Source organism: Phoca vitulina, unplaced genomic scaffold (genome assembly GCF_004348235.1).
Source record: "Phoca vitulina isolate PV1807 unplaced genomic scaffold, GSC_HSeal_1.0 scaffold88, whole genome shotgun sequence".
NCBI classification, from domain to species: Eukaryota; Metazoa; Chordata; class Mammalia; order Carnivora; family Phocidae; genus Phoca; species Phoca vitulina.
In genome coordinates this window covers 1,047,220-1,072,547 of record NW_022589791.1, presented here as the reverse complement: position 1 = coordinate 1,072,547, position 25,328 = coordinate 1,047,220, and the positions used below count along the sequence as shown (strand labels likewise).

The 25,328-nt window shown below is 39.7% G+C and overlaps 1 protein-coding gene across 6 annotated transcripts in view; it reads right to left on the bottom strand.

The window, feature by feature from the left end:
• The window catches only part of WAC (WW domain containing adaptor with coiled-coil), an 85,164-nt gene extending 65,536 nt beyond the window's left edge, over positions 1–19,628 (bottom strand). The window contains exons 1-3 of one of the 6 annotated variants that reach the window (XM_032395883.1): positions 19,500–19,628; positions 17,763–17,799; positions 16,016–16,211 (exon numbers count right to left, since the gene is read on the bottom strand). In XM_032395883.1, coding sequence (XP_032251774.1) covers positions 16,016–16,154 — 139 coding nt within the window. In that variant the 5' untranslated portion in view covers positions 16,155–16,211; positions 17,763–17,799; positions 19,500–19,628. Of the gene's footprint in view, positions 1–16,015; positions 16,212–17,762; positions 17,800–18,049; positions 18,099–18,238; positions 18,733–18,832; positions 19,061–19,499 lie in introns of those variants that run through there. The other 5 variants (XM_032395881.1, XM_032395879.1, XM_032395878.1 and 2 more) reach the window with 5 other exon arrangements.
• Between the last annotated feature and the right edge of the window lie 5,700 nt (positions 19,629–25,328).

Sequence of the window (25,328 nt, the reverse complement as noted above, 5' to 3'; positions counted from 1 at the left end):
TGTGGTAGGATTGAAGAGAGGACAGTTTTAGCTGTGAAAACATACAGAAGGACAACAGCAATTTGATGTTCTAGGACTGGGTAGGTAGAGTTACATGACTATAGTACAGAGAGAGGGAGGGTGGGTTGAGAAAGGAGAAGTTTGGACTCCTGGCAAGGATGACTCAGAAGATTTTAAATTCTTCAAATTTTCAAGCTATATTTACAAGCAAAAAATCTATTCTGAGATGCCAGATTTCTGGCGTGAACATAAAGGTGTTCCCTTTTCATTTGTGTCCTCTATGTACACCAGACAGGAATATTTCCCAGATAAGTACATGAGGAAGGAGGAAAAGTCATATATTTAGACAATTATGTTGTCAATACATTATCAATGAAGACTTTAAGGGTTAATGAAGAGAATAGTATGTTTAAATTTAGTCTAAAATTTTTATTCAGACAGCAATGCATGAGGAATGAAACAAAAGATCTGTTAAAATGACGCTACAATAGTTAGGACAATGAGGTCTAGAATTCCCCTCTAAAGACAGAAGAAAAGAATGCATTAACCAGGGAATAATCAATTTAGGAATAGATTTTAGGAAAGTTATCTATGGGGAAACCATATGAAACATGCTTAGTAATCAAAAAGACAGGTGGCCCTGGAAACCAAAGGGTAGGATTTATAGAACAAGCAGCAGCCAAGACAGAACACTTCAGGAAATATTAACTGTTCAGTGCAGGTAGTGAGATGAAAACAGCACAGAAAAGAAAACCGGCATCATAAAATATACATATATATCAATAAAAGAAAGAAAAATCACTTCAAACTTATGAATTGAAAGGTTTTCAGTGGACTTGTTAACCAAGAGATCATTAGCAGTTGCAAAAAAAGAAGCTCAACAAAATAAGCCAATCAGAGAAAGACATGTATCATATGACCTCACTGATATGAGGAATTCTTAATCTCAGGAAACAAACTGAGGGTTGCTGGAGTGGTGGGGGGTGGGAGGGATGGGGTGGCTGGGTGATAGACATTGGGGAGGGTATGTGCTATGGTGAGCGCTGTGAATTGTGTAAGACTGTTGAATCACAGACCTGTACCTCTGAAACAAATAATACTATATGTTAAAAAAAAAAAAAAAAAAAAAAGGGGCGCCTGGGTGGCTCAGTTGGTTAAGCGACTGCCTTCGGCTCAGGTCATGATCCTGGAGTCCCGGGATCGAGTCCCACATCGGGCTCCCTGCTCAACAGGGGGTCTGCTTCTCCCTCTGACCCTCTTCCCTCTCGTGCTCTCTGTCTCTCATTCTCTCTCTCAAATAAAAAAAAAAAAAAAAAAAAAAAAAAGAAGAAGAAGAAGAAGAAGATAGCAGGAGGGGAAGAATGAAGGGCAGGAAATCGGAGGAGGAGACGAACCATGAGAGACTGTGGACTCTGAAAAACAAACTGAGGGTTCTAGAGGGGAGGGGGGTGGGGGATGGGTTAGCCTGGTGATGGGTATTAAGGAGGGCACGTTCTGCATGGAGCACTGGGTGTTATACGCAAACAATGAATCATGGAACACTACATCAAAAACTAATGATGTAATATATGGTGATTAACATAATAAAAAAAAAAAGCAGCTCAACTGAGGAGAGAAGCAGTATAATGGCAATGGGCTAAATTTAAATTAAGTAACATTAAAACCTGAATTTCATAGCTCTACTAGCCACATTTCAAATGTTCAATGAGCACATGTGGCTAGTGGCTACCATATGGACAGCTCAGACCTTGAACATTTTCAACCACAAAAAAGTTCTATTGGACAGTGGCTAACCTAAACTCTCATTCCCAAATGTGAACAGTCAACTACAAAGAGCAAACATCCGTGGAACCCAATACTGTGGAAGACAAGCACCAAACTCAAACAGAAAACCTTCTGAGGAAACATATTTGACATGGAAAAAACTAAAAATCATGTAAATTCCCAGAGTATTTCTACTGATTCAGATTCATAAAATTATAGCCCATAAAAAAATTAAAAGTAGACTGTCCCAAAATAAAACTTTCAATAGGTGAATGAAATGAACACATCTTTAAATCTAATCAGAATGCTGGAAGAAATATGCCAACGGATTCTCTCCAGAGTACAACGTATTCTCACTCTCAAAAAGTATCCAAGTATCTACTATTTTACCAGGAAAGAGGTAAGTAGAATATAATCAAAAGACATCTAACAAAGTTCCAAAAGGTGAAGAGTCAAAAACAATTTTAAGGGGCACCTGGGTGACTCAGTCAGTTAAGTGTCTGCCTTCATCTCAGGTCATGATCTCAGGGGTCCTGGGATAGAGCCCAGCATGGGGCTCCCTGCTCAGCAGGGAGCCTGCTTCTCCCTCTGCCTCTTCCTCTTCCTCTGCTCCTCCTCCCCACTTGTGCTCTCATGCTCCCACACTAGCTCTCTCTCAAATAATAAAATCTTTAAAAAAAAAATTTTTTTTTTTAAAGACAGGGAGGGTAGCAGGAGGAGGAGGGAACAACTCTAAGGGCTCTCTTTTGATGAAAACAGCGATAAGCAGAAGCATGAAAAAAGACCCCAGTTACAAAGAGATACTGGTGAAATTTTACATCTTAGGATAAAGAAAAATAAAAATCCTAAAGACTCTCCAGCTAGGGGATGGGAGAATTAAAGTAAAAGACATACATCATAATGGAGAGCTATATATAAAAAGACCAGGTTTGAGATCCGACTTCTCAACTACAACAACGAACAGTAATCACCAATTTAGAAGTATCTTCAGAAAAGGGGGGGGGGGGGATTCATATTTTTTAATCTAGCCAGAAGATCATTCTTCTTGTATAAGGACAAAATGAAGACATGCTGGGGCATGCAAAACTTCAGATTACCACTCATAAAAAATATTAGTTATAAATCTTCATGCAAACAGAACACGTGAGGCAAAAAATGTTTTAAAGAATGAGAAGTGAAATCCACTATCACAATGGAAAACTTTCTCACCTGTCAGAAAACAGATCAAGTAAAAATTAAGATTACTAAAGATTTATATTATAGTTATGCTACATAAAGAACTTGATCTGACAGAATCCTCTGTACCATAAAGAAATGCATTATTTTCAAATATCCACAAAATACTTACAATAATTATTGTTAGGAAAAAAAATCTTAATTCCAACAGGCCAATAAAACTAGAATTTAACAGAAAGTCAAGTAGTAGTAATTATTAAAATAGTAGCTTATAAAATTCATTAAAAATTTTTAAGGGGCGCCTGGGTGGCTCAGTTGGTTAAGCCTCCGACTCTTGATTTCAGCTCAGGTCGTGATCTCGGGGTCATGAGATGGAGCCACACATTGGGCTCCCTGCTCAGAGGGGAGTGTGATTAGGATGCTCTCTCTTCTTCTCCCTCTGCCCCCCACCTCCACGCACCTGTGTGCACATGCTCTCATTCTAAAATAAATACATAAAATCTTCAAAAATTTTTTTAAAAAACATACTTCCAAATACCCCTGGGCTAAAAGAGAGAAAAAACAAAACTGGAATCACATCTAGATTTGAATAAAAATGCAATCATTCTATAACTGCATCAAAATCTATGCAGTATGAACAAAGCAGTGAAGTTTAGAAAATTTACATGTTTAAATGTTTTCAATAAACAAAAAAATCAAAATAAACTATCCAACTGAAGAAATTATGGCCAAAGAAGAATCCAAGAAGAAATGAAATAAAACATAGAAAACAGAGTTGTTTCTCTGTAGTTTTTTTTTTAAAGATTTTATTTGACACAGAGAGCGAGAGAGAGAGAGAGACAGAGACAGAGAGACAGAGAGCAAGCACAGGCAGGGGGAACGGCAGGCATGGGGAACGGCAGGCAGGGGAGAAGCAGGCTCCCCGCTGAGCAAGGAGAACCCCAGCCAAAGGCAGCTGCTTAATCGACTGAGACACCCAGGTGCCCCTCTGTAGCTTGTTTAAAAATACCAATACAAGAAATGAGTCTTTGGTTAAGTCTGATTCTTAAGAAGTATAGGAGAGTAACAATACAACAAAAGAGTCAAACTGTTGATAGATATAAATTTTAAACTTTGTATCAATACATTTTCTAATAAAATATTAAAGCTGTAGGGAAAGAGTCAATAACCATACAAAAAATGTGAAAAGAGCTAAAGTTCTACCACTCACTAAGGCAGTAACAGCAGAGTTTTATAGCAGAATTCAACCACAGCTTTCAAAAAGTTAATTCTGGTATTATTTAAGCTGCTTCAGTGCACAGAAAAAGACAAATGTTTCTCATCCATTTTCAACAGTGCTTCTCATTTGTGGACATAAAGGCAAAAAATTAAAAAATAAAATAAAAATCAGCACATCAAAACCATGAATCCCATGACCAAGAAAAGGTGCTTCAAGAAACCTACTGTAATTTATTATATTAATAACCCGAAAAAGTTTATGATCATATGATCATCTTTCTTAACAGTTGCAGAAAAAGCATGAGATTCAAGATCCATTTCTGATAAATACTCTTGGCAAACTAGGAAGAGGAAAATGTCTTACTTGGTAAAATACCTACCAAAAAAACTAAAAGAAACATTCTTAAAGGTGAAACCATAGAAGTATGCCCATTAAAGTCAGGAACAAGGATGTTCATTACCAACACAATGAACATTATATGGATGCCCATTTTTGGCAATAAACATTTAAAAAAATTATTGAGGCAGGAAAATATACTTAAGTACAACCTAGATGTTTTTGAAAAACAAGGGGACTGCCCTAACAAGAAGCGCATACGCTACAAATCTGTTATAATTTAGGTGGAACCACATGAAACTAAGGATCATTTTTTCTACTTACAGAAAGAGCAATATTGTATGATTTAACCTCATATAAAACTACAGTGAGGGGCTGCAGCAGAACTGTATATTCTACCTTTCATCAACATTGCTGTTCTAATTTTTTTTTTATTTGAGATAGAGAGTGTGAGCACAAGCTGGGCTGGGAGGGGGCGGGGGGGGGGGGGCAGATGCAGAGGGAGAAGCATACTCCCTGACCCCAGAACCCCAGGATGAAGACTTGAGCCAAAGGCAGACGCTCAACCAACTGAGCCATCCAGACGACCAGCTGTTCTAATTTTAACGAAGAAATAGAACATGCAATTAGCAGGAACTACATATAATGAGTACCTTGAACATGCTTTCATTGTTGTAACTGCTCTTTGGATACTGTCCTACTGATTTTATAAAAATTAAATAAACCTTTTTGTTTCAAAATAGATAACGTTAAGATGTTTTTAACACAACCCATTCTACATTATCAAAGTAGAAATGAGAAGTATCCACATTAGTGGTTGGTTAGTGATATGTTCCCATTAGTGATATGGTTCCCATATAGCAAAATTCTAAACAAGATCATATCTAACTTTTTAGGCCCCCACACCCCATTATCTCCTGGATTCTCCCAGTGTATCAGGTTCAAGCTTGAGCTCTTCCTTAACATTTCTATCATTCTGATGCCAAAGTATTCATATCAACTGTAATTCTCTTTAAATTCTACTTCTAGTGGCGCCTGGGTGACTCAGTCGTTAAGCGTCTGCCTTCGGCTCAGGTCACGGTCCCAGGGTCCTGGGATCAAGCCCCGCATCAGGCTCCCTGCTCCGCGGGAAGCCTGCTCCTCCCTCTCCCACTTCCTGCTGCTTATGTTCCCTCTCTCGCTGTGTCTCTGTCATATAAATAAATAAAGTCTTTAAAAAAATAAATAAAAAATAAATTCTACTTCTATCTTAATCCAAATCCTAATTACAAGCAATGCTAGTAACATATGGCTTTATATAACCAAAAGTTAGCTAATGTGCCCAAAATCAGCACACAAAAGGACAATTTCAAATCCTAAATGTATAATGTGCCAACGTGCAAGGACATAACGGGGGAAAAAGTAGTGAATAGTGTATAATTCCCTAACTATGCTAACAACATGTGCTGACAAAGTCAATTAAACAGCGTAACAGCTCCCAGTAGCTCTCCTGCTCAAGACTGACCATACTTATTCAAGTCTTTCCATGAACTATTTTTATAGTTACAATGAAAATGAAAATCAACGAATACACTAAATTAAACAAACAGTAAGGTAAGATTTCCACCTCCTAATGTCTGTACTGAAAGTAAGAGTTTAAACATCGAAATACTAAAATGAGAGCTGCATTTTGAAACCTGTTCTTCCCAAGAAATCAAGAACATCCCTATATATGAGTCAGTGTCTAGAACTCACCCACTCCTTGTCAAGGTAATAAAAAACTGGCCCAAATCAAAGGGGAGATTTTAAAGGCTAAGCACTTTGTCCTGTTTTCCAAAATAATCAACACTGACATTCAACAGTTATATAAAAAAGGAACTATCATAATTACACAAAAGTATAAAATTAAGGTTAGTCTACAGTTTTACTAAGTACAGCTTTGTGACTTAACCCTTACTATTTTTTATAACTTAAATGTCCCAGGATAGAGATATTTATGCATACAGTATTAAATACAAATGCTTTAAAACCCTAGTAAGGAGCCAAGGAACAGCAGGAACAGAAACCGGACCAAACCACCACAGAGAAGGCCACAGGCAGGAGAGAACACTACTACTTTTTTTTTTTTTTTTTTTTGGAGATTTTATTTATTTGAGAGAAGAGGGAGCACGCACAAGCAGTGGCGGGGGAGGGGTAGAAGGAGAGGCAGACTCCCCACGAAGCAGGGAGCCCGATGCAGGCTCGATCCCAAGGACCCTGGGATCATGACCCAAGGTGAAGGCAGACACTCAACCGAATGAGCCACCCAGGCACCGGAGAACACTACTTCTTACAGCCTATCATACTGTGTTCCAACTTGCTAGCTTTTTCCTATTATAATCAACGTTTTCATGATCAACCAGCACACATTTTTATGAAGTTGGAAGAGTGCAAAATTATTCTTCACAAATCAATTACTTAAATGAAGTTTACCACTCAACAGTCTCAAGACAACAGGAAGGCACAAGGATTGGGGGGTAGCGGGAGGAGGAGGATACCCCAAGTGCCAAAGACAGTTTTATCTAAAAAGCAGTAGCAGTAGCTCCTGATCCTACCCAAATATATCTCACTTGCCTGCCAGTTGCTGATACTGGTTAGAAACTTCCCTACTGTCCAGCATTAGTTCTACTGTGGGGCATTAGATGTCCATGCCACATGAAACTAAGCTAGCGAAGAGAAGAAAACGCTTTAAAACCAAGATAACACATTAACATATGATCTGGCAAATAACCACTCCAGACTTCCAGATTCCTAATAATAAAATTCTTTACTATCCCACTCAGAGTTCCTCCTCCTCCTCTTCCATGTACTCTCCCTAGACCTGCAGTTTATAAATATCTAAAATAAATCCTTATTTAAAAATTCAGTTTTCTAGGCTACATCCCCTACTGCTTTGACTCATGGTTAATTCAGAGGGAGTCAAGGAACTTGCTGCTTTAAAAGCTTCTCAGGTGGGCGCCTGGGTGGCTGTTGGTTAAGCGACTGCCTTCGGCTCAGGTCGTGATCCTGGAGTCCCGGGATCGAGTCCCACATCGGGCTCCCTGCTCAGCGGGGGGTCTGCTTCTCCCTCTGACCCTCTTCCCTCTCGTGCTCTCTGTCTCTCATTCTCTCTCTCTCAAATAAATAAATAAAATCTTTAAAAAAAAAAAAGCTTCTCAGGTGACTCTAATAAGGCAGCCAAATCTGGAGGAAATTATCCTTACATCTATCTAAAAATCTCTGAACTGCAAAGTCCTGGGCATGAGCAGGCACCAAGTTAGTCAGAACTGCCCTGGAGCCCCCTTCATGTAGCTCTCACTTGTCAGGCTCTTCAGTTTGGCAACTGAAATACCCACTGTTTTCCTTCCTAACTCTAAAGAAGAGAATAGTCTGAGACCTACAGCTGCTGATCTGACACTAACTTAGTCATAGGAATAAGAGCGAACCTAATCATTTAGGGTGTCACAGTCCATGCACTTAGCCATGTGCTTTAAAAGCATTTTAGATACATAATTTCCACAACAATCCTAAGGGAGTGGGCACAAAAACTCAGATTTTGTACTGTGCCTAACATCACCTAGCTACAAGTATCAGACACTAAACACTAACTGAAAGAAGACTTCAATACATAAGGATAAAAAGAAATATTAATATTCTCTAAGAACCAACTAAAAAGTATTCCTAGTCAGTCTTGAGACTTGATTGTCAATAACAAGTGTCCACTGAACCCACTACACAAATATTAAATACAAGCCAAAATAAAGGGCATAACAGAATATGAAACCATTTTATTTTTATTTTTATTTTTTTTTTAAAGATTTTATTTATTTATTTGAGAGAGAGAGAATGAGAGAGAACACATGAGAGGGGATAGGGTCAGAGGGCAAAGCAGACTCCCTGCCGAGCAGGGAGCCCGATGCGGGACTCGATCCAGGGACTCCAGGATCATGACCTGAGCCGAAGGCAGTCGCTTAACAAACTGAGCCACCCAGGCACCCAATATGAAACCATTTTAATAAAAATTCTGGAAAAGCTACTTATAAAATCCTTCTAATATTTTAGGACAAGAATGTGTCCTATGAAAAACTGATTAACTCCAAATGACAGGATTTAAGGCAATTTTATTTTCCTCCTTTCTCTAATTTTTCTGATAAATGTGTCCTAACAGAAAAATTTTAGTACAAGAGCACTATATAGTTCAAGAATTCATTAACTCTAACCATACCTTGCATTTACATGGTATTTCAGAAATCAGGCATAAGAAAAATTTCTTTAGAGAAACAGAAAAGTATGTGTGAAGCTAGATAGACCAAGAGAGTGATCATACTCTCCAGAACTCTGCTGTCCAATAGCCACTTCATGTGGCAAGTAAGCACATGAAATGTGACTAGTCCAAACTGAAAGGTGTTATAAAGTAAGTGTAAAATACTGGATTTCAAAGACTTCGCACAAAAACAGGAATGTAAAGAATCTTATTAATAGCTTTAAAAATATCAAGTACATGTTGAAATGATAATATTCTGGACAGACTAAGTTAGAAAATATACTAAAATTAATTTCACTTTACTTGTACTTCAACAGAACTACTAGAAAACCACACATGTAATTTGCGTTTGTGGCTCACATTAACCAGAATATGCATTTTAGCCAAGATCCCCAGGTGATTACTATACACATTCAAGTTTCAGAAGCACTGTTCCAGAAAACTGCAATTTCATTTATCTTACATCATAATAACAATTCCAATATTATTCTAGCCACCCATTTACTGAAATGCTACAAGGTGTCAGACACTGTTCTACGCAAGAGGAATACAAGTTAACAAAACAAATTCACTCCCTGTTCTGGTGGAATATATTCCACAGAAGACAAGCAAAGAAAAGCTCTAATATAGTTAGTTCTGCTATTAACACTTGTATTTGAAAATGCACGTTTGATTCCAGCACTTTTGGCAAATCAAGAAATTATTTGAGCATAACACAAATTTCCCACTTATGAGCAGTTTCACCTGTGAAAAACACTAGCTGTACCCAGATGAACCAAGCTACACAGGAATTCACAAAGCACACACCCCAAACATCTTCAAGCTACCTCAATTCAACCTATGAGTTATGAATCCTATCCATCCACAATTAAGTGTTACAACTTTCAGAGGGTTATTTCAGATAACCCTCCTTCCATCACTTCACAGTAACTCACAAGCTGCAACCCTTTCAAAAGATGCCCACCTCCCACAAGCTAATTTCAGGTCTTTATGAAGGTAAAGTACCATATTTATTGTACTATTAATGTACTCCTTAACCATTTAATATGTCATGCTATGATTTTTGTTGGGTTCCTATCTCTTTAATGTGCCCCTAACTTCACTTTTCCCATAAATCCGGTGGTGGGATTTTGCATAGCATGATGACTTTCAGGGACACACAAGTCATGTTGCAGCAGAATGACTCTAAGTAAATAACATCAAGTTATGTGAAGTACAAGGAAGAACACTCAGTGAAAAGGATAGACAATGACGGGGATGGCAGTTTCAGAGTGATCAGGAAGGGTAGGGAAGGCCTTTGGGAGATGGTGACATTTAAGCACATTACTGAAGTGGAGAGTGCACCAGGAGGACACACAAAAAGATGAACATCCTAGAAAGGAGGAGCATAAAATGCAGTACTCTTGAGACAAGAACAAACTTCTTCCTGTAAGGCCAGAATGGACAGGGCAGCACAAACAAGGGCAAGAGTGGTAGGTGAGGAAGCTGAAGAAACACCCAGACACCAGATTACACAGGGTCTTTTATAGGCCTTGTAAGTAACAGGGAGTCACTAGAGGGTTTTCAGAAAGAGATTGATGTGAGCTGAATGGCATTTTAACTGGACCACTTGTGTGGGAAATAATTGTGTGATGCAAAAAGAACACCATTCAGAGGCTTTTGCAGAGTCCTGGTAAGAGAAGGTGGTAGCCAGGAGTATAATGGTTGTATTTTAAGAACTGGGAAGTGGTTATAACTACAATCCAAGTGAAGTATTTAAGCTACTATTAATTGTTAAAACTGGAAAGCCAGTCTCTTAACTATATATAATACCCTAGCTCTACCTTCAAATTATATTCCCAAGTATTCCCACTTAAACAGGAATAATCTTCATCAGTCTATTTCAAAGGGTTGTTGTGGGATCAGATGAGAAACAGTGTAAAAGGGCTTTCAAAATTATAAAGTATCAGATAAATAAGTAGAAGAGAGACCCTTAGGAGACATTTGCAAGACCTAAATAACTGCTTTTGAAATGATTAACAAATAGTATCTCCGATACTTAGTATACTGAGTCCCAGAAGCAGAGTAGTTACAGATGTGGTCCCACTTACAGAATCCCGGTAAAGATGCCCCAGCTCATTGCTACCTTCACTCTTTCCAGCATCGTAACAAAATGATAAACTACATAGACCACAACCATTCTGCACAACAGAAGACAATAAGCAGACACTTAACAGAGACAATCTAGTTTTCTGTGAATTATGGACCAAAAATCCTGTTATACCAAAAACTTTACATCTTGCACAACTAAAAAACAGTTCAATTAAGACTGCCTTAAAAAGATCAAAGTGAACCATTCCAAAATATTTTTGATTGTGAAATAGAAATATCATTATATCATTAACAATATATAACCATCCCTTTAAAAACAAAAATGTTAAAAAGTGATGATTAAGACAAATGACATGGATGTGTTCAAATACATGCACACGTGTCTAGGGTATATATATTTCCTAAAATTAAAAAAAAAAAAAAACACTAAAGAACTGAAATATTAGGACTGCTAACCTGCCAAGCTTATTCTGTTTCTCTTGAAATGGAATACCTATTTCCTGTGGTTTTTAACTGACCTATGGAGATCCAATGCAAACCTATCTGCCTACTTTACTATCTTATTATAAAGCATGGATCAATAAAAATAGGTACTATTTATCTATTTCACTGGAATGAAATCCAAGTTATTAGTAAACTTCAGATTCTGTATGAAATTTCTAAGTTGCTTTGAAAACAAGTATCTGAATATAAGGCCGTGAGAAAAATGGCTGCTTCCAAACGAAAATTTTGGCAAACTTTCACGTTAAAACTCTTTTAAAAAGTCAAACACTGACGTGCTATCTTGGTCTAGAACTACACACATATATTGTGCCATTGTCAATGCCGTGGCTTTGATAAGGACTAAATTAGGTGTAACCACCGAGGATGCTGGGTGAAAGCTTTAAGATACAAGAGGATAGGACTTTAAATTTAAATTTGTGCTATAGTAAACACCCACCAAATAAGCTATCAATATGCCTAAATGTTTCCTCTCTGACAGTGTAAACAATTTACCAGAACAGAGAGGACCAATTTCTAGAGTCAGCTCTGCCACTATTTGTTCAATTTTATACAAGTAAATTTTCTCTCATTTGTAAAACTGTGAAACGGATGCTATCTGTTCTACCTTCCAAGAGCAATAGGAGGATCAAAGGAGACTGTTCACTTTTATAATAGTTTCTAGCATTACAAATGCAAAGCACATTTCATTTTATTCAAAACATCGTTACCTGAATAACCATAAGGCCGTGCGTGTTACCCAAGTATCAATCTATTACCCAATGTGAAAAGATTCAAACATTACTAAATTATATTTTAAAAACTATAAAAGCACCAATTATCCCCAAATAGTCCCTACAGAACAATTTCTTCAAATGTTATATAGTATCCTTTGTTTGAAAATTAGATGAATATACATTTCCAAGTATCTCCAAACATGGCTACATGACAAAACAAAATAAAAACTTTCACTATGCAGCTAAAATTTTTTCAAATCTTTAGAAACAATGGTTACCAAAACCACTAAAGGCAACTTTACTTTGTGCTCAAAGGTACCTAAATGCTCAGGAAACCAATGAAGAATATTTTTCAATTAGTCAACTGAGTTAAGCTATCCCCAAAAAAGAGGTTTCTAACAAGTATTCCAAATATATCTTCTAATAAGTTTCTTACAAATAATTCTGAGAGGAATGCGAAAAATAGGACAACCCCCAAGAGGTTGAAGTTTTGTGGAACATCTTTCCAGAATCCTTGCTAAGATACCTTTCATCCTAAACTCATCTGCACTATCATTCTTGAAGTTACTTGGTAAAATAATCATTTAAAACAAGTCTCAAGAAAAACATACTTTAATAACTAAAGAGAAAGTGTTCTTAAAATTCCACGAAAATACAAATTCAACATGTACTGTAGGTTCGTACTTCTGCCGTTTGGATGTCAGCCGCACTTTTAAAAACATGTTTAAGTTATAAAAACAAATCTAATGATTGTACCTTAAGATTCTTGCTTTTGGTTATTTTTAAACAAAAGACTGTTTTGCAAATAAATCACAGAATATATAAAAATAACCTGATTCACCAAGTTAAAGAATCTTTAATTATACTCTCAACGGCCTCTAATTTACAATAATCTACATTCCCTTTAATAAATCTGAAAAGGACAAAATCTAACTCTCTTAACTGTACATATTATGCTATAGTAAGTCTTTTTTTAAACTAAAGATTTCTACAACTGACAATCCCTCTCCTTGCTTTTACTTTCCCTAGTAAATTACTTAAAGTCCTTTTATACGTTACTTCTGAACTGCCACTTTCCAAGGAAATCCAAGGTGCCATAAAAGAAATCTAGTAATCACTGTAAAAAATACATTGTGATGTAGACAGATGCCAGTAAAGCCCAACCTTGATTTTATAAGTTCCACATTTGTTTAACCTGCTTTCTAAAATGCAAATTACAAATCATAGTACATAGGCTCTTAAGTTAGTAGATATTTACTAAAGTCTAGGTTTTTTTTAAAAACCTAAAATGAAAATGAGAATAACATACTGATATTAGATCAATAAACAATATACTAACCTGTTCTTAAAAGTGGTTTGTTTGTTAAGGGGAGTGGGGAAGGGAGAGAATCTTAAGCAGGCTCCACACCCAGTGTGTAGCCAGATGTGGAGCTGACTCTCACAACCCTGAGATCATGACCTGAGCTGAAATCGAGAGTCAGATGCTTAAACCAACTTAGCCACCCAGGCGCCCCCTAACCTGTTCTTAAATTAAGTTACTTACACAGGTGCACAGATCACTGCAGTTAACATTGGGAAATGGTTTTGACTTTATATATATGAATACTTATATATATAACTTACATTTATTTAAAAATAAAAATCCAAAAGAATACAAATGCCTGTAAAAAAAAAAAAATCAAACTTACGCACTTTAAAAAAACTCAGTTTCAAACATGTATCAGCAATAAAAGAAAATACCAGGAGTCAGTGTATAAGGACTAAATATCTAAGTATTAATGAGAAAAGAATGACCACTTCACATCTTTAAGAGAATTAACATCAAAGAGACACTCCAAACTTCAGAATGGAGATCTCATATTTTATGATACTTATTATTCATACATAGTATAAAGGAATATGGCAGCCAGGCATATTAGAAATGGTAGATAGAAATGGAACTATTTTATTAATTAAAAGGCTCCAGAAGAAGACAGATAAACAGCTAAAAAGCAAATCAGAAAGTGGGGCTTAACTTAGCAAATGACTAGATGAGAAAAATTACAAGTTTCTTACAAAAGAAGCATCAGCAACCAGATGCAAATAAAAAGAAAACTAAAACCCTAGAAGTATCTGGAATTCACATAGGAAGCAAAATTAAAATCAAAATGAAGAAAAAAGGAGTACAGATAAAGTTAGCAGCTACAACCACCACTAGCTGCCAAAAGTCAAAGCCTTTCAAACTAGTTTTTAAGGCAAGGATCACATTTTATCTTTACTTCCAGGAATACTACACAACTGTTGCCCCATGTTTGTTGAATAAGTAAGCAACAGAATGGTCCTGGGATTAACTCACCTATAAAGGAATTATCAGGTATGGTTAACTGTGAATGTTCAAAAGCATTTACAGAACTTTCCCAGAGTGCCTAAACTGACTTATTCCTGGATTTGGAGATAGAGGATACATTAACCAGATCACAATCACTAGAAGAAAATCTAAGATACTCATCTGTAAGGAGATGAAGTACCACATCCTATTTTGTCACAATCACCAAAATTTTAAAAATAAAGCACAGTACAACACAAAACAATACCTGCCTTCCAAGAGCTAACATTTAAAATGAAATCCACTATAGAAGAATAACTGAAAATAGTATCATCTCAAACCATATCTAACACTGGAAAATTTACCCACAAAATTAAAAATATTAATAGTTTAAGTAGTTTTGCCATCAAAGGACTTCTAACACTTTAATAACCAAACCCACCTCCTACTGGTTACATACAAATAAAATAAAGTTTATCTGCATCAGTAACACAATGCTATAGCTATATTCAACAGAACTGTATTCTCCTTCCATCCAGTGTCTAAATTCTTCCATTTCAATGCAATCTAACCATTAATTTCCTCAACCCAATAACTATGGACAGAGAACACCCATGTTTGATTATCTGATCACACTGAATAAAGCTGATCTCCATCCTAAGAGGCGGAAAAAGAGGACCAGAAGATGAAGGATATTTTTTAAAAGTAAGCAAAGTATTGAGAAGTTCATGGACAGAAAGCCACATGGCACTCATTTGAGTTTCCTTAGAAGCTTCTGAAAGTACAATCACTGTTGTATATATGTATCTCAAACATGTTATCTATTAAACAACAGAAGATCTTACAGTGGGAAAAACCAGATGTTTTAATTACTCTAGTGAAAATGGGTTTGTGCCTCAATACATGCTTTAAACATGAAATCTGATTTTTTGGTAAATTCTGGGCAAATTAAATCTGAAAATAATTACTGATTTACTTTTTCTTAGCCTCCTACCACAAAGAGCTTGAGGTAGGGTTATAACTGAAGGGTATCAGCACCACACAAAAGAAATGAGGCTAACTTTTAAAAAGTTGAATATTTGTATGAAAACGGTATAAAAATTACATTAATAAAATCCTGGAGAATCTGGAAAATAACATTTTAAATGCTAACAAAAACCCAAAAGAATTTTATAATGACAGGTGGTTTTTTTTTAACTTGTAAACGATCTCAAAAACTGTACTAAGCTTTTAAATTCATAACTTATCAGTAGGAAACACATTTGAACTCCTTATAAAAATAAATTTAAGCAGCAACAAGAAATCTTAAACTGAATCGAATAAACTGAAGACTTTACTTGAAAAGGTGAAAGTTCTTTTCTTAGAAAAACGTCCTGCATTTCTCTCAGTAATAAAGCATTTGGCAGGTCATATTCATAAACGCATTCTCTTATTATAAGCCACTGGTATCCATTTTAAGATGCTCAGCTCAATAGCTTACTTCTACAGTGACTTATTTAGGAATTAAGTAAATTAATAGAAATAAAATATTTTGATGACATAACCATATGGTAATGTCCCCACGCTGGAAATATCACTGCCACCTATTGTTTTACAGAGAGCTATTGTTAAGTATATGTGGAAGTTTCATCAAAAAAGCTACTCACCACCATCCCTCTCTCTAACTCTGTGAATATGCACATTTTTGGCCTTACTGTGACCTGTGCTGTCACTGTATTTGTTTTCAGGACTATCAGATCTCCGCAACATTTTATTTGGTGGTGAAGGATCTGCGGCGTCTCGCATTTTTTCATGTCTGTGATCACCGCTACTGGGGTGACTCTTCGATGAATACTTAAGTGCCTGTAAAACATCACCCCCCAAAAAAGAGAGAAAGAATTGAAACTTTAAACTTAACTTCCTAAATGATTTTATCATAAAATTTGGCATATTAACTTATGAACTTATCAATAAAATTAAAATTTCTATTTTCAATTCTGCCTTTATGTTATTCAGACAACACCTAAATACCTAAGACTCTTGTACAAATCATGTTTAAAAAAAAATTTTTTTTTCATTAAATATCTCGTAACTACAAAAAATCAAACACCTTGGTACATTAATTCCTTAATAAATGTTTCTGGGAATTACAAAATTTAATCCAAAGTAGAAACTAGTGTACTAGTTTCATCTTGAGTACTAATGTAATAATCTTGTGTTCTAACAACTGATATGCATAGACACAAGTATACATAAGCATGTCTCTACAAACCTACAAAAAAATCATCAATTTCTCGAATTTTTTGATCCAAAAAAAACCATTTTATACCTAACTTACCTACTCTTGCAGGTATGGAAAATAATTTCAAGATATAAAAACATTGGTGGATATTTCTAAAACTCCCTCACAATGGTTTAGTTTTATTTTAACACACATTTAAGACAACCATAATAAACCAGTCTTTTACTATGTGTAATTAGTATGTTTCAGAAGGGCAGATTCAACAGCGTTTAATCTTTTGACTATCCAAAGATAAAGAACAGTATTATACACACCAAGGGACCTAGGGTTTTTAACTTGAGCTTTAATAACTCATGCTAGCCAGTAACAGAACTATAAGCCTAGAAACTCCTTTAAGTGATTAAGTATAGAAAGTGGGAAGTATTTATTTCTGGTGTCATCTGATAGTTACCGACCACTTATGAGATTTCCCCCTCAAAACAGGGCCCACTTCTATCACAGTTTTAAAAAACTTTACATGCAGAAACCGCACTAACAAAAAGGAACCTACCTACCTAGAACCATCTATATTAGAATTATCCATAAAAAGACTTCTGGCCATAGAACGAATTATCCAAAGATCTCAATTCTTACAATGAGAAAAAGCACTATCTTTCACTAGTAACTCAACTATTTGCACCAAAAACAATGAAAATGGGGAAGGGATAGTTTAGGACACACATAGAAGTTGCAAATCAATTAGTTGTTTCTTCCCAAGCTTTCCACCTAATTCAAGTATCCTTACGTTATCTTTTAGTTCCCAAATACAGTAAATATGGCTCAGAAGTCACCTATCGTCTCATCCCATCGATTCCTTCACACCGAAATAATCGAGTTAGGTTCTTCCTGGCTAGGAATGATTTTTTTTTTTCCCTAAAAAAACAAAAACAAAAACAAAACCCTGAACTTCCTCCAGTCACCTGTCAAAATAAGTCACCAAACGTTGCTGGAGAGCGCTAATAGAACCAAACACAAAATGTTAAGGGGACCGGCGGTGCTAGTTTCAGATTTGTTGCACCGAAGGGCCTGTAGCGACTTCTGAAGCCTGCGCTCGAGTAGCAGTTCCTCCCTTCCCCCCTCCGTCCCCCCACCCACCCCTCCACCCACCCCTCCACCCCGGCCTCGGCTGGTACCTGGTAAGGCTGCGAGTCCCCCCTCCGGTCGTGACAGCTGAAAAACAGGAAGAGAGACGGCGATATGAGACACCTCGGCGGGGGAGGAAGAAAACGGGTCCCCCCCCCCCTCCAGCGCCTCTCCCCGCGGGAGACCTACCAAACGTACCGGCAATGAGCCCACACACACATACACATACATACACACACACACACACACACACACACACACACACACACCCCCGGCTGAAAGGCGGTAACCAGGGCGAAACGCCGAGAACCCGGCCCTCCACTGCCTCCACACTCACTCCGTCCTCGCCTGCTCGCGCGGCGGCTCCTCCTCCCAGCCCGATCCGGATCAGGGTTAACAACAAAAATGGCGGCTCGGCCAGCACCAGATAAGGAGGAACAGCCCCCCCCCTCCTCGCGCCGCCGCCGCCGCCGCCACCGCCCCCCGCCCGCGCTGCGGCCCGGCCCGAAACGAAAAGACAATTTACCCATCACTGAGTCTCTGCTGTTTCCTCGCATACATTACCATCAATGCCGGGCCTGTGAGTGTGTGTCGGGGGAGGGGGAGAGCGGCCGCGAGAGGCGGGCGGGCGGGCGCGCAGGCGGCGGGCGGGCGGCAGGACCGGCACCAGAGCCCGGCGCGCCCTCGGCGACTCTCAGCACCTCCCCGTTACTGGCGCCGGCGTTCCCGGGCCATCTCCCTCCGCCGACACCACGCTCACTCTCAGCCCGGGCAGCCGCGCCAACTACACGGCGGCAGCGGCGAACCGGGGGGAGGGGGGCAAGAAGACGCGTCCGGCTCAGCCCCGCGGAGAGCTACTGCCTCCTCCGCCTTCTCTTCGTCCTGCTCCGCCGCCTCCTCCCCTCCTCCCCCCGTAGCCGCCACTGCCTGGTCCTTCTCCTCCGCCTCCTGCCGCCGCCGCCGCCGCTGGTGCCGCCGCTGCCGCTCCACCAACTACATCCGGGCAACTCGGACGCCGCGGCCTTCGGAAAACCTCGGCAGTTTCCGCCGCGCCCCTCCTCTCCCACCCTCGGCCTTCCTCCCCGCCCCGCGCGGCTCCGGAACGCCGCCTTCGGCAAACCTCGGCTCGCCCCGGCCTTCCTCTTCCTCTGAGGCCTGGCTCGCCTCCTCGCGACCCGTCAGGTCTTTCCGGTTGCCGCTTCTTTTCTTCACGCGCAGGTCCGGCCGCTGCCGTTCCAGTTTAGGGATAGTCCCGCTCGGGGACCTGCTCGAGGCTGGTCCCAGGGGTTCCGGGGTGCGCGGGGCGGGAGCCGCCTTCGGGAGGAGGACGGTGGGATGCAAGAGGAGCCATCGCGGACTAAATAAAGGAGGCTGCGGCTGCTGCGCGTGCGCCCAGAGGCGCGGGGGTGGGAGGGTGCCCTTGGGTGAGCTCTCCGGCCGCCGGCCCCCGCCCCTTCGGGCCCCGGCGGGGTGGTCGGAAACCCCCCCCTCCCGTTAGGTGGCTGGCGGGTGGTTACCAAGGAGCTTCCTCGGTCTGCAGCGACGGCAGCTGCCTTCGGGGAGGTGGGGAGCGTGCCGCTGCTCCCTGCGGCCCGCTCCCGGGAGCCGGAACTTGGGCCTGGGCACCTGTCTCAGACCCGGCGCCGAGCGCGCGCCCGGCCTTCGGTGGGCCGGGGCTGCCTGGAGCTTGCCCGTCGGCACGTTAGAAGTAAGTCTCACCCCCAGAAGCATGCAGGGAAGCGAGCTTGCCGAGCGAGGAAAGACTTAGGAGTTAAGGGGTGTCGTACCGAATGCGGGAAGGCCGTGCGCGGGTGCGGCTGTAAGGTGGACGTGTCCAGTTGGAGGAGGGAGCGCCGCTCTGGGCGGTGAATGGAAACCGAGGCTGACAGGGAGCGGGAATGCGTTACTGGGGGAAAGTGTTGAACCGCCTCTTACTTATTTCCTGTTTTCCGCCCCCCCCCCCCCCCGCTGTGTCCTCCCCACCCTATCCTTTTTTTAATTTCCTATTTTTCTCTTCTAGTTTCTCTTCCTCGCTGAAGTTCTTTGGCGTAAGAACATTCATTAATTCATTCGGAGGTTCTGCATGTGAATAAAGGCATAGGGTGTGCTAAATGAACCTGCGACGAATTGGATTTTATAGACCGCTGCAGGCGCAATACCAGCATTGGCATATTGGGAGGGGGGAAAGTCAAGTATACCCCCCAAAATTAAGTTTTACTTGAGGGTAGTGGTTGATATTCAGGTGGGGTTTTTTCCCTTGCCCTAAACTCCTTATAAGGCAGAATTATTTTAACGAAAAGATTGTAATAAACATAAAGTAAATATATATTTGCACAGAAGAAAAGGGTAAAAGGAAACCAGAAGAAATAAGACCCCACCAAAAACCAGTATCAAAAAGTAACTGACTGACTTGGTATCTAACAAGTTAACGTTACTGCTGGGCCTAATGAAGAGAAGGAATGATGTGGGGAAGAGGCCCTGAAATCAAAACTGATTGAAAGAAATGATTACATGTCACATATGCCTGCCAGGTGTCGGGATTATTGCTGTTTGCCAGAACCAGTGAAAGCCTACTTAATGCCCCATAAACTATCAGTAATTAAAAAGACTGCCAATGACTGAAATGGGGAAAAAATTTTAAAAAAACCTAGAGTCTTATGTGCAATTTCTTTTTTTAAAGGTTTTATTTAGAGAGAGCATGGGGCAAGGGGAGGAAGAGGGAAGGGGAAAGAATCTTAAGCATACTCCTGCTGAGCTTGGAGCCGCACTGAGGGCTGGATACCATGACCCTGAGATCACTACCAGAGCTGAAACCAAGAGTTGAACTTTTTTTTTTTTTAAGATTTTATTTATTTATTTGACAGAGAGAGAGGGAGAGACAGTGAGAGAGGGAACACAAGCAGAGGGAGTGGAAGAGGGAGAAGCAGGCTTCCCCTGAGCAGGAAGCCCTATGCGGGGCTCAATCCCAGGACCCTAGGATCATGACCTGAGCTGAAGGCAGACGCACTGAAGACCGAAGGTAGATTTGCAGAGTACACAAAGTAGTATATCTTATGTAGAAACTTTTTGAAAACCGGCAGCAAAATTTATTACTAGTTTTTTGATGGTAATGGTGTGCTGAAATTTTGATAAATACCATTTGATCAAAAGCAGCAAACTGGAGGAAACTGTACAAGGCAATGTAGTCTTCATTATTCATAGATCCTATATTTGCAAATTTGCTTACTCAATTCATAGATTCTATATTTGCAAATTTGCCCACTCATTAAAATTTGTGATCGCCAGATCAGTATGCATAGCAGTCATGGACCTGCACAGAGTGGCGAAAAGTTTAACATTCCCAGCTGAATTTAACAAGACAGCACTGGTTAATTCTGCTCTCATACTGTAAATAAATATGCTTTTCACAATATATATACTTTCAGGGTTTTTGCGCTTTTCATGCTTATCGGTGGTTTTGCTTTTTTTAAATGCCCCTCCAAGCATAGGGCTGAAGTGCTGTCAAGTAATCCTAAGCACAAGATGGCGATGTGCCTGGTGGAGAAAACACAGGTCCTAGATAAGCTTTCAGGCTTATTACTGCCCTTGGCTATGATGAGTTCAGTGTTAAGGAATCAACAATAAGCTGTCTAAATAGAAACACATTGATGAAAATGTGACCTAAGTCTTTCAAGAACCTAACCCTGTTTTCCCTAGGAGTGGGTCAGTGTTCACAGTGACTTAATAGAATTACCTTAGGGGCGCCTGGGTGGCTCAGTCGTTAAGCATCTGCCTTCAGCTCAGGTCATGATCCCAGGGTCCTGCTCCGTGGGAAGCCTGCTTCTCCCACTCCCACTCCCCCTGCTTGTGTTCCCTCTCTTGCTGTGTCTCTTTCTGTCAAATAAATAAAAGCTTTAAAAGAACTACCTCAAATAAGAATCAACTACTTACTAAAGGACCCATCTAAACGTTATACCCAATTTTTAAAAACTCATCGCTTTTTTTTTTTTTTAAGATTTTATTTACTTATTTGACAGAGACACAGCGAGAGAGGGAACACAAGCGGGGGCTGAGGGAGAGGGAGAAGCAGGCTTCCCGCCCCGGAGCGGGGAGCGTGATGCGGGGCTCGATCCCAGGACCCTGGGATCATGACCTGAGCTGAAGGCAGACGCTTAACGACTGAGCCACCCAGGCGCCCCTCATCGCCTATTTTAGATTCCATTATCACATTGTTATAAATCCTTTACAAATACCTTCAATCCTTTCCTTCTCTTTTCCTCCATTTTACCTGTCTAAACCACAATCCTGGTTAATTCACTGTGTGCTTGCAGTTGAATTTGGCTGGAGAAAAACAGCAATGCTAACTCTGGATTGAGCTTGTATTCATCACCCTTCCCCCCAGGCTAATTTCCCTAATCCATTTACCCCGCTCTCTTAAAAAGCTGTTTAACAAATCTTTTAAACTAAGAAGACATCCCCCACTCCTCATTCTGAATAAGGCATTATCTTGCTTCTTCTCTAGGGAAATAGAAAAAAATTAGAAATCAATAACAGCTCCCTCCTACTCACCACTGCACCTACCAATCTTCCTACATCTGAATACACTGCTACACTCCTGTAACAATGGATAAACTGTCAAAATTCCTAAGATCAAAGTTGCCACCTTTTCCTTGAGTTCCATTTTACTCTTGGAATTGTATGCTTTCCTTACAATTTTTTTTCCTCTCAACTTGATCACTTCTGTCAACTTAAAAACATGTCTTAATAGCTACCACCATTTAAAAAACAAAAAAAACTTGACCTGTATCTCCCTCCAAATATGCCCCCACCACTTTGATTTGCTCTTCTGCACAAACTTGTCCACTTCTGCTGCTGTCTCTTAAATCCACGAATGAGACTTGATCTCCACACTCCACTGTGAAACAGCTAAATATCAGTAACCTCGGTGTTCTCAAATCCAATTTTTATTTCTTTATCTTCATCTCATTTCACCTGTCAGCAGCATTTGACACAGCTGATGAATTACTCTCTTCCTGAAGATCTTTATCTGGCCTGCCAGGATTCCATTCTTTCTTCTCTTCCTTCCTAAATGATTGTTGCTTAGTCTTCTTGCTGGTTCCTCCTAATTTTCTAGCCTCAAAATGCTGGAGTACCCCAAGATTCAAATCTCACAACTTGGACTCCTCTGATCTTTGCTCTCCCTCACTAGGCAATCCTATCCATGTGTCTGGCTAAATGAAACCCACATTTGAATCTCTAGCCTATATCTTTCCCCTAAACACTAGGCTCGCAATCAACTGCCTACTCTACAGTACTGCTCAAATGTTCAGGTATCACAAACCTAATATATCCACAACCAAACTCTTAATTCCCCCCACCCCTAAATAAATTCTGATTAGGTCTTCCCTATTTCATGAAATGGCAACTCCATTCTTCTAGTTGAGACTAGAGTCTTCGGAGTCCTTCTTGATTCTTTCATACCTGATCCACTCCCATCAGCAAATGCCACCAGTATTGTCTTCAAAATATACTCAGAGTCTGATCTTTGTTCACTACCTCCATCACATTCACCCTGGTCCAAGTCACCATCTTATCCCTAGGCCATAGCAAAGGCCTCCTAACTCATCTCCTACTTCTATACCTACTTTCACAGGGCTTATTAGCTCACACAGCAGTCAGAATGATCTCTTTACAAGTCAGTATTATTTCTATCTTAAAGCCCAGCGATGGCTTCCCATCTCAGAATAAAAGCCAAAGTTCTTACCATGGTCTATAAGTGAACTACCCCCTCCATATTACCTCTGGTTTCATATCCAGTGACTTTTTTACTTGCTTATTTTCCCCCCATCACTCTCTTCCCTTTTTCTCCAATATACCAAGCATGTCTGAGGACCTTTGCCCTACTATCCTGCCTAGAATGTTCTTCCCCTTTGGTCCTACTTGGTTCACACTGTGATCACTTCTTTAGGTCTCTACTTAAATCTCATCAGAAAGATCTTCCCTCTGAGAACTCTATATAAATGGTACCCCACTACTATCACCCTGCTCTATTTTTATTTTACTATTTGCCATATAATATATATTTTGTTTATTGCTTCTCTCCCAGTAGAATGATATCTCTGTGACATCAGATAAACATTTGTTGAGTGAAAGAATACTTGCCTACAAAATTACAAAGAAAATAGCAAAATATTGTTCATTCTTAAGAGGAAAAGACTGGATCTTTCCAGTCCTGCTGTTATAAATAGGGAAAAGCTGGCTTATACCTAATATGGATAAAATACTGTATTAGATAGCATTTGAAAATTTACATAACTGCCTGTATAGCAAATCTTAGACTATTTGCATTCCTCTCTATTGAGAGGTTACAAGTTTGTAAGTGCACAAAAGACCCATATTTCAACCAACAGATTAACACATATCAACCAATAGAGGGGGAGAACTATCAGCCCATAGACTGTAGGTGACCATGATTTTAATGTGATCCTATTCATGGAGAATCAAAAAGTGAAGTTCTCATGTTTCTGATTGTAAAAGGGGTTAAAAGAGGTTTTGCTAGAATTTCTAAAGGATCACAAAATAATAAATGTATTCTCTGAAATTTTTACCTACTCTTTATTTATTTAATTTATCAGAGAGAGAGCGCACACAAGCTGGGGGAGCAGCAGACAGAGGGAGAAGCAGGCTCCCTGCTGAGCAAGGAGCTCTGATGTGGGACTTGATCCCAAGACCCTGGGATCCTGACTGGAGCTGAAGGCAGATGCTTAACCAGCTGAGCCACCCAGGATCTCTACCTACTCTTTGCATTTCTCTTTTTTCTCTGTCCTTGACTTCCTCTCAAACAGGATAAACGTGGTTAAAAACATGGCTTTTGGAATCAGAATGACATAATGTAGAGCTCTGGCTACATTATTGACTGACTAGCAGTGTGATGTTGGGCAAATTACCAAAATTTCAGAGATTATACTTCCTAATCTCTAAAATTGGCTTGATAGGGTATAGGGCTGTTTGTCAGAAGTAAATGAAATCACTTTACATAAATGCGCAGCACCTGGCACATACATGCCCCACTGCTGGTGGCTATCATTCATTCATTCAAAAAACATTATTGACCTGGGTATCATGTCTTGGGAACACAGTATTAAGCAAATTCACTTGGTTTCTGCTTCTATGGAGTTTATATTTTAATATATAACTAAAAGGAGATCATTTGAGTTATCAGAGTTGTGATGTGAGGGTTTCATTCAAGTATGTGGAAAAATAGGAAAGCTGCCACAAAAATTGCTATTTAGAAATGAGGAGCAAAAATCTCCAGGACAGCACCATATCAGTATATGATGTATCTTTTTAAGCAGAGATAATAATGTAAATAGTCGACAGATCCAGAGTTCCTTATTTACTCATGTAGAGGCAGTAGAGGTAAGCTCTCGATTTACAAACTGGCCACTTTTTTTTCCCCCCCCCAAACTCGCTACTTTTTAAAGTCCTACCAACTGATAAATAGTAAAGTACAGCCAAGATTGAGAACTATACCCTAAACCCTTTGCCTCTGTCTGGCAAAACTGCAACCTGAATTAACCCAATCATTCACTTTCTCAATGCCTCTGAGCAATTGCACACTGCTGAAGACTATTGGA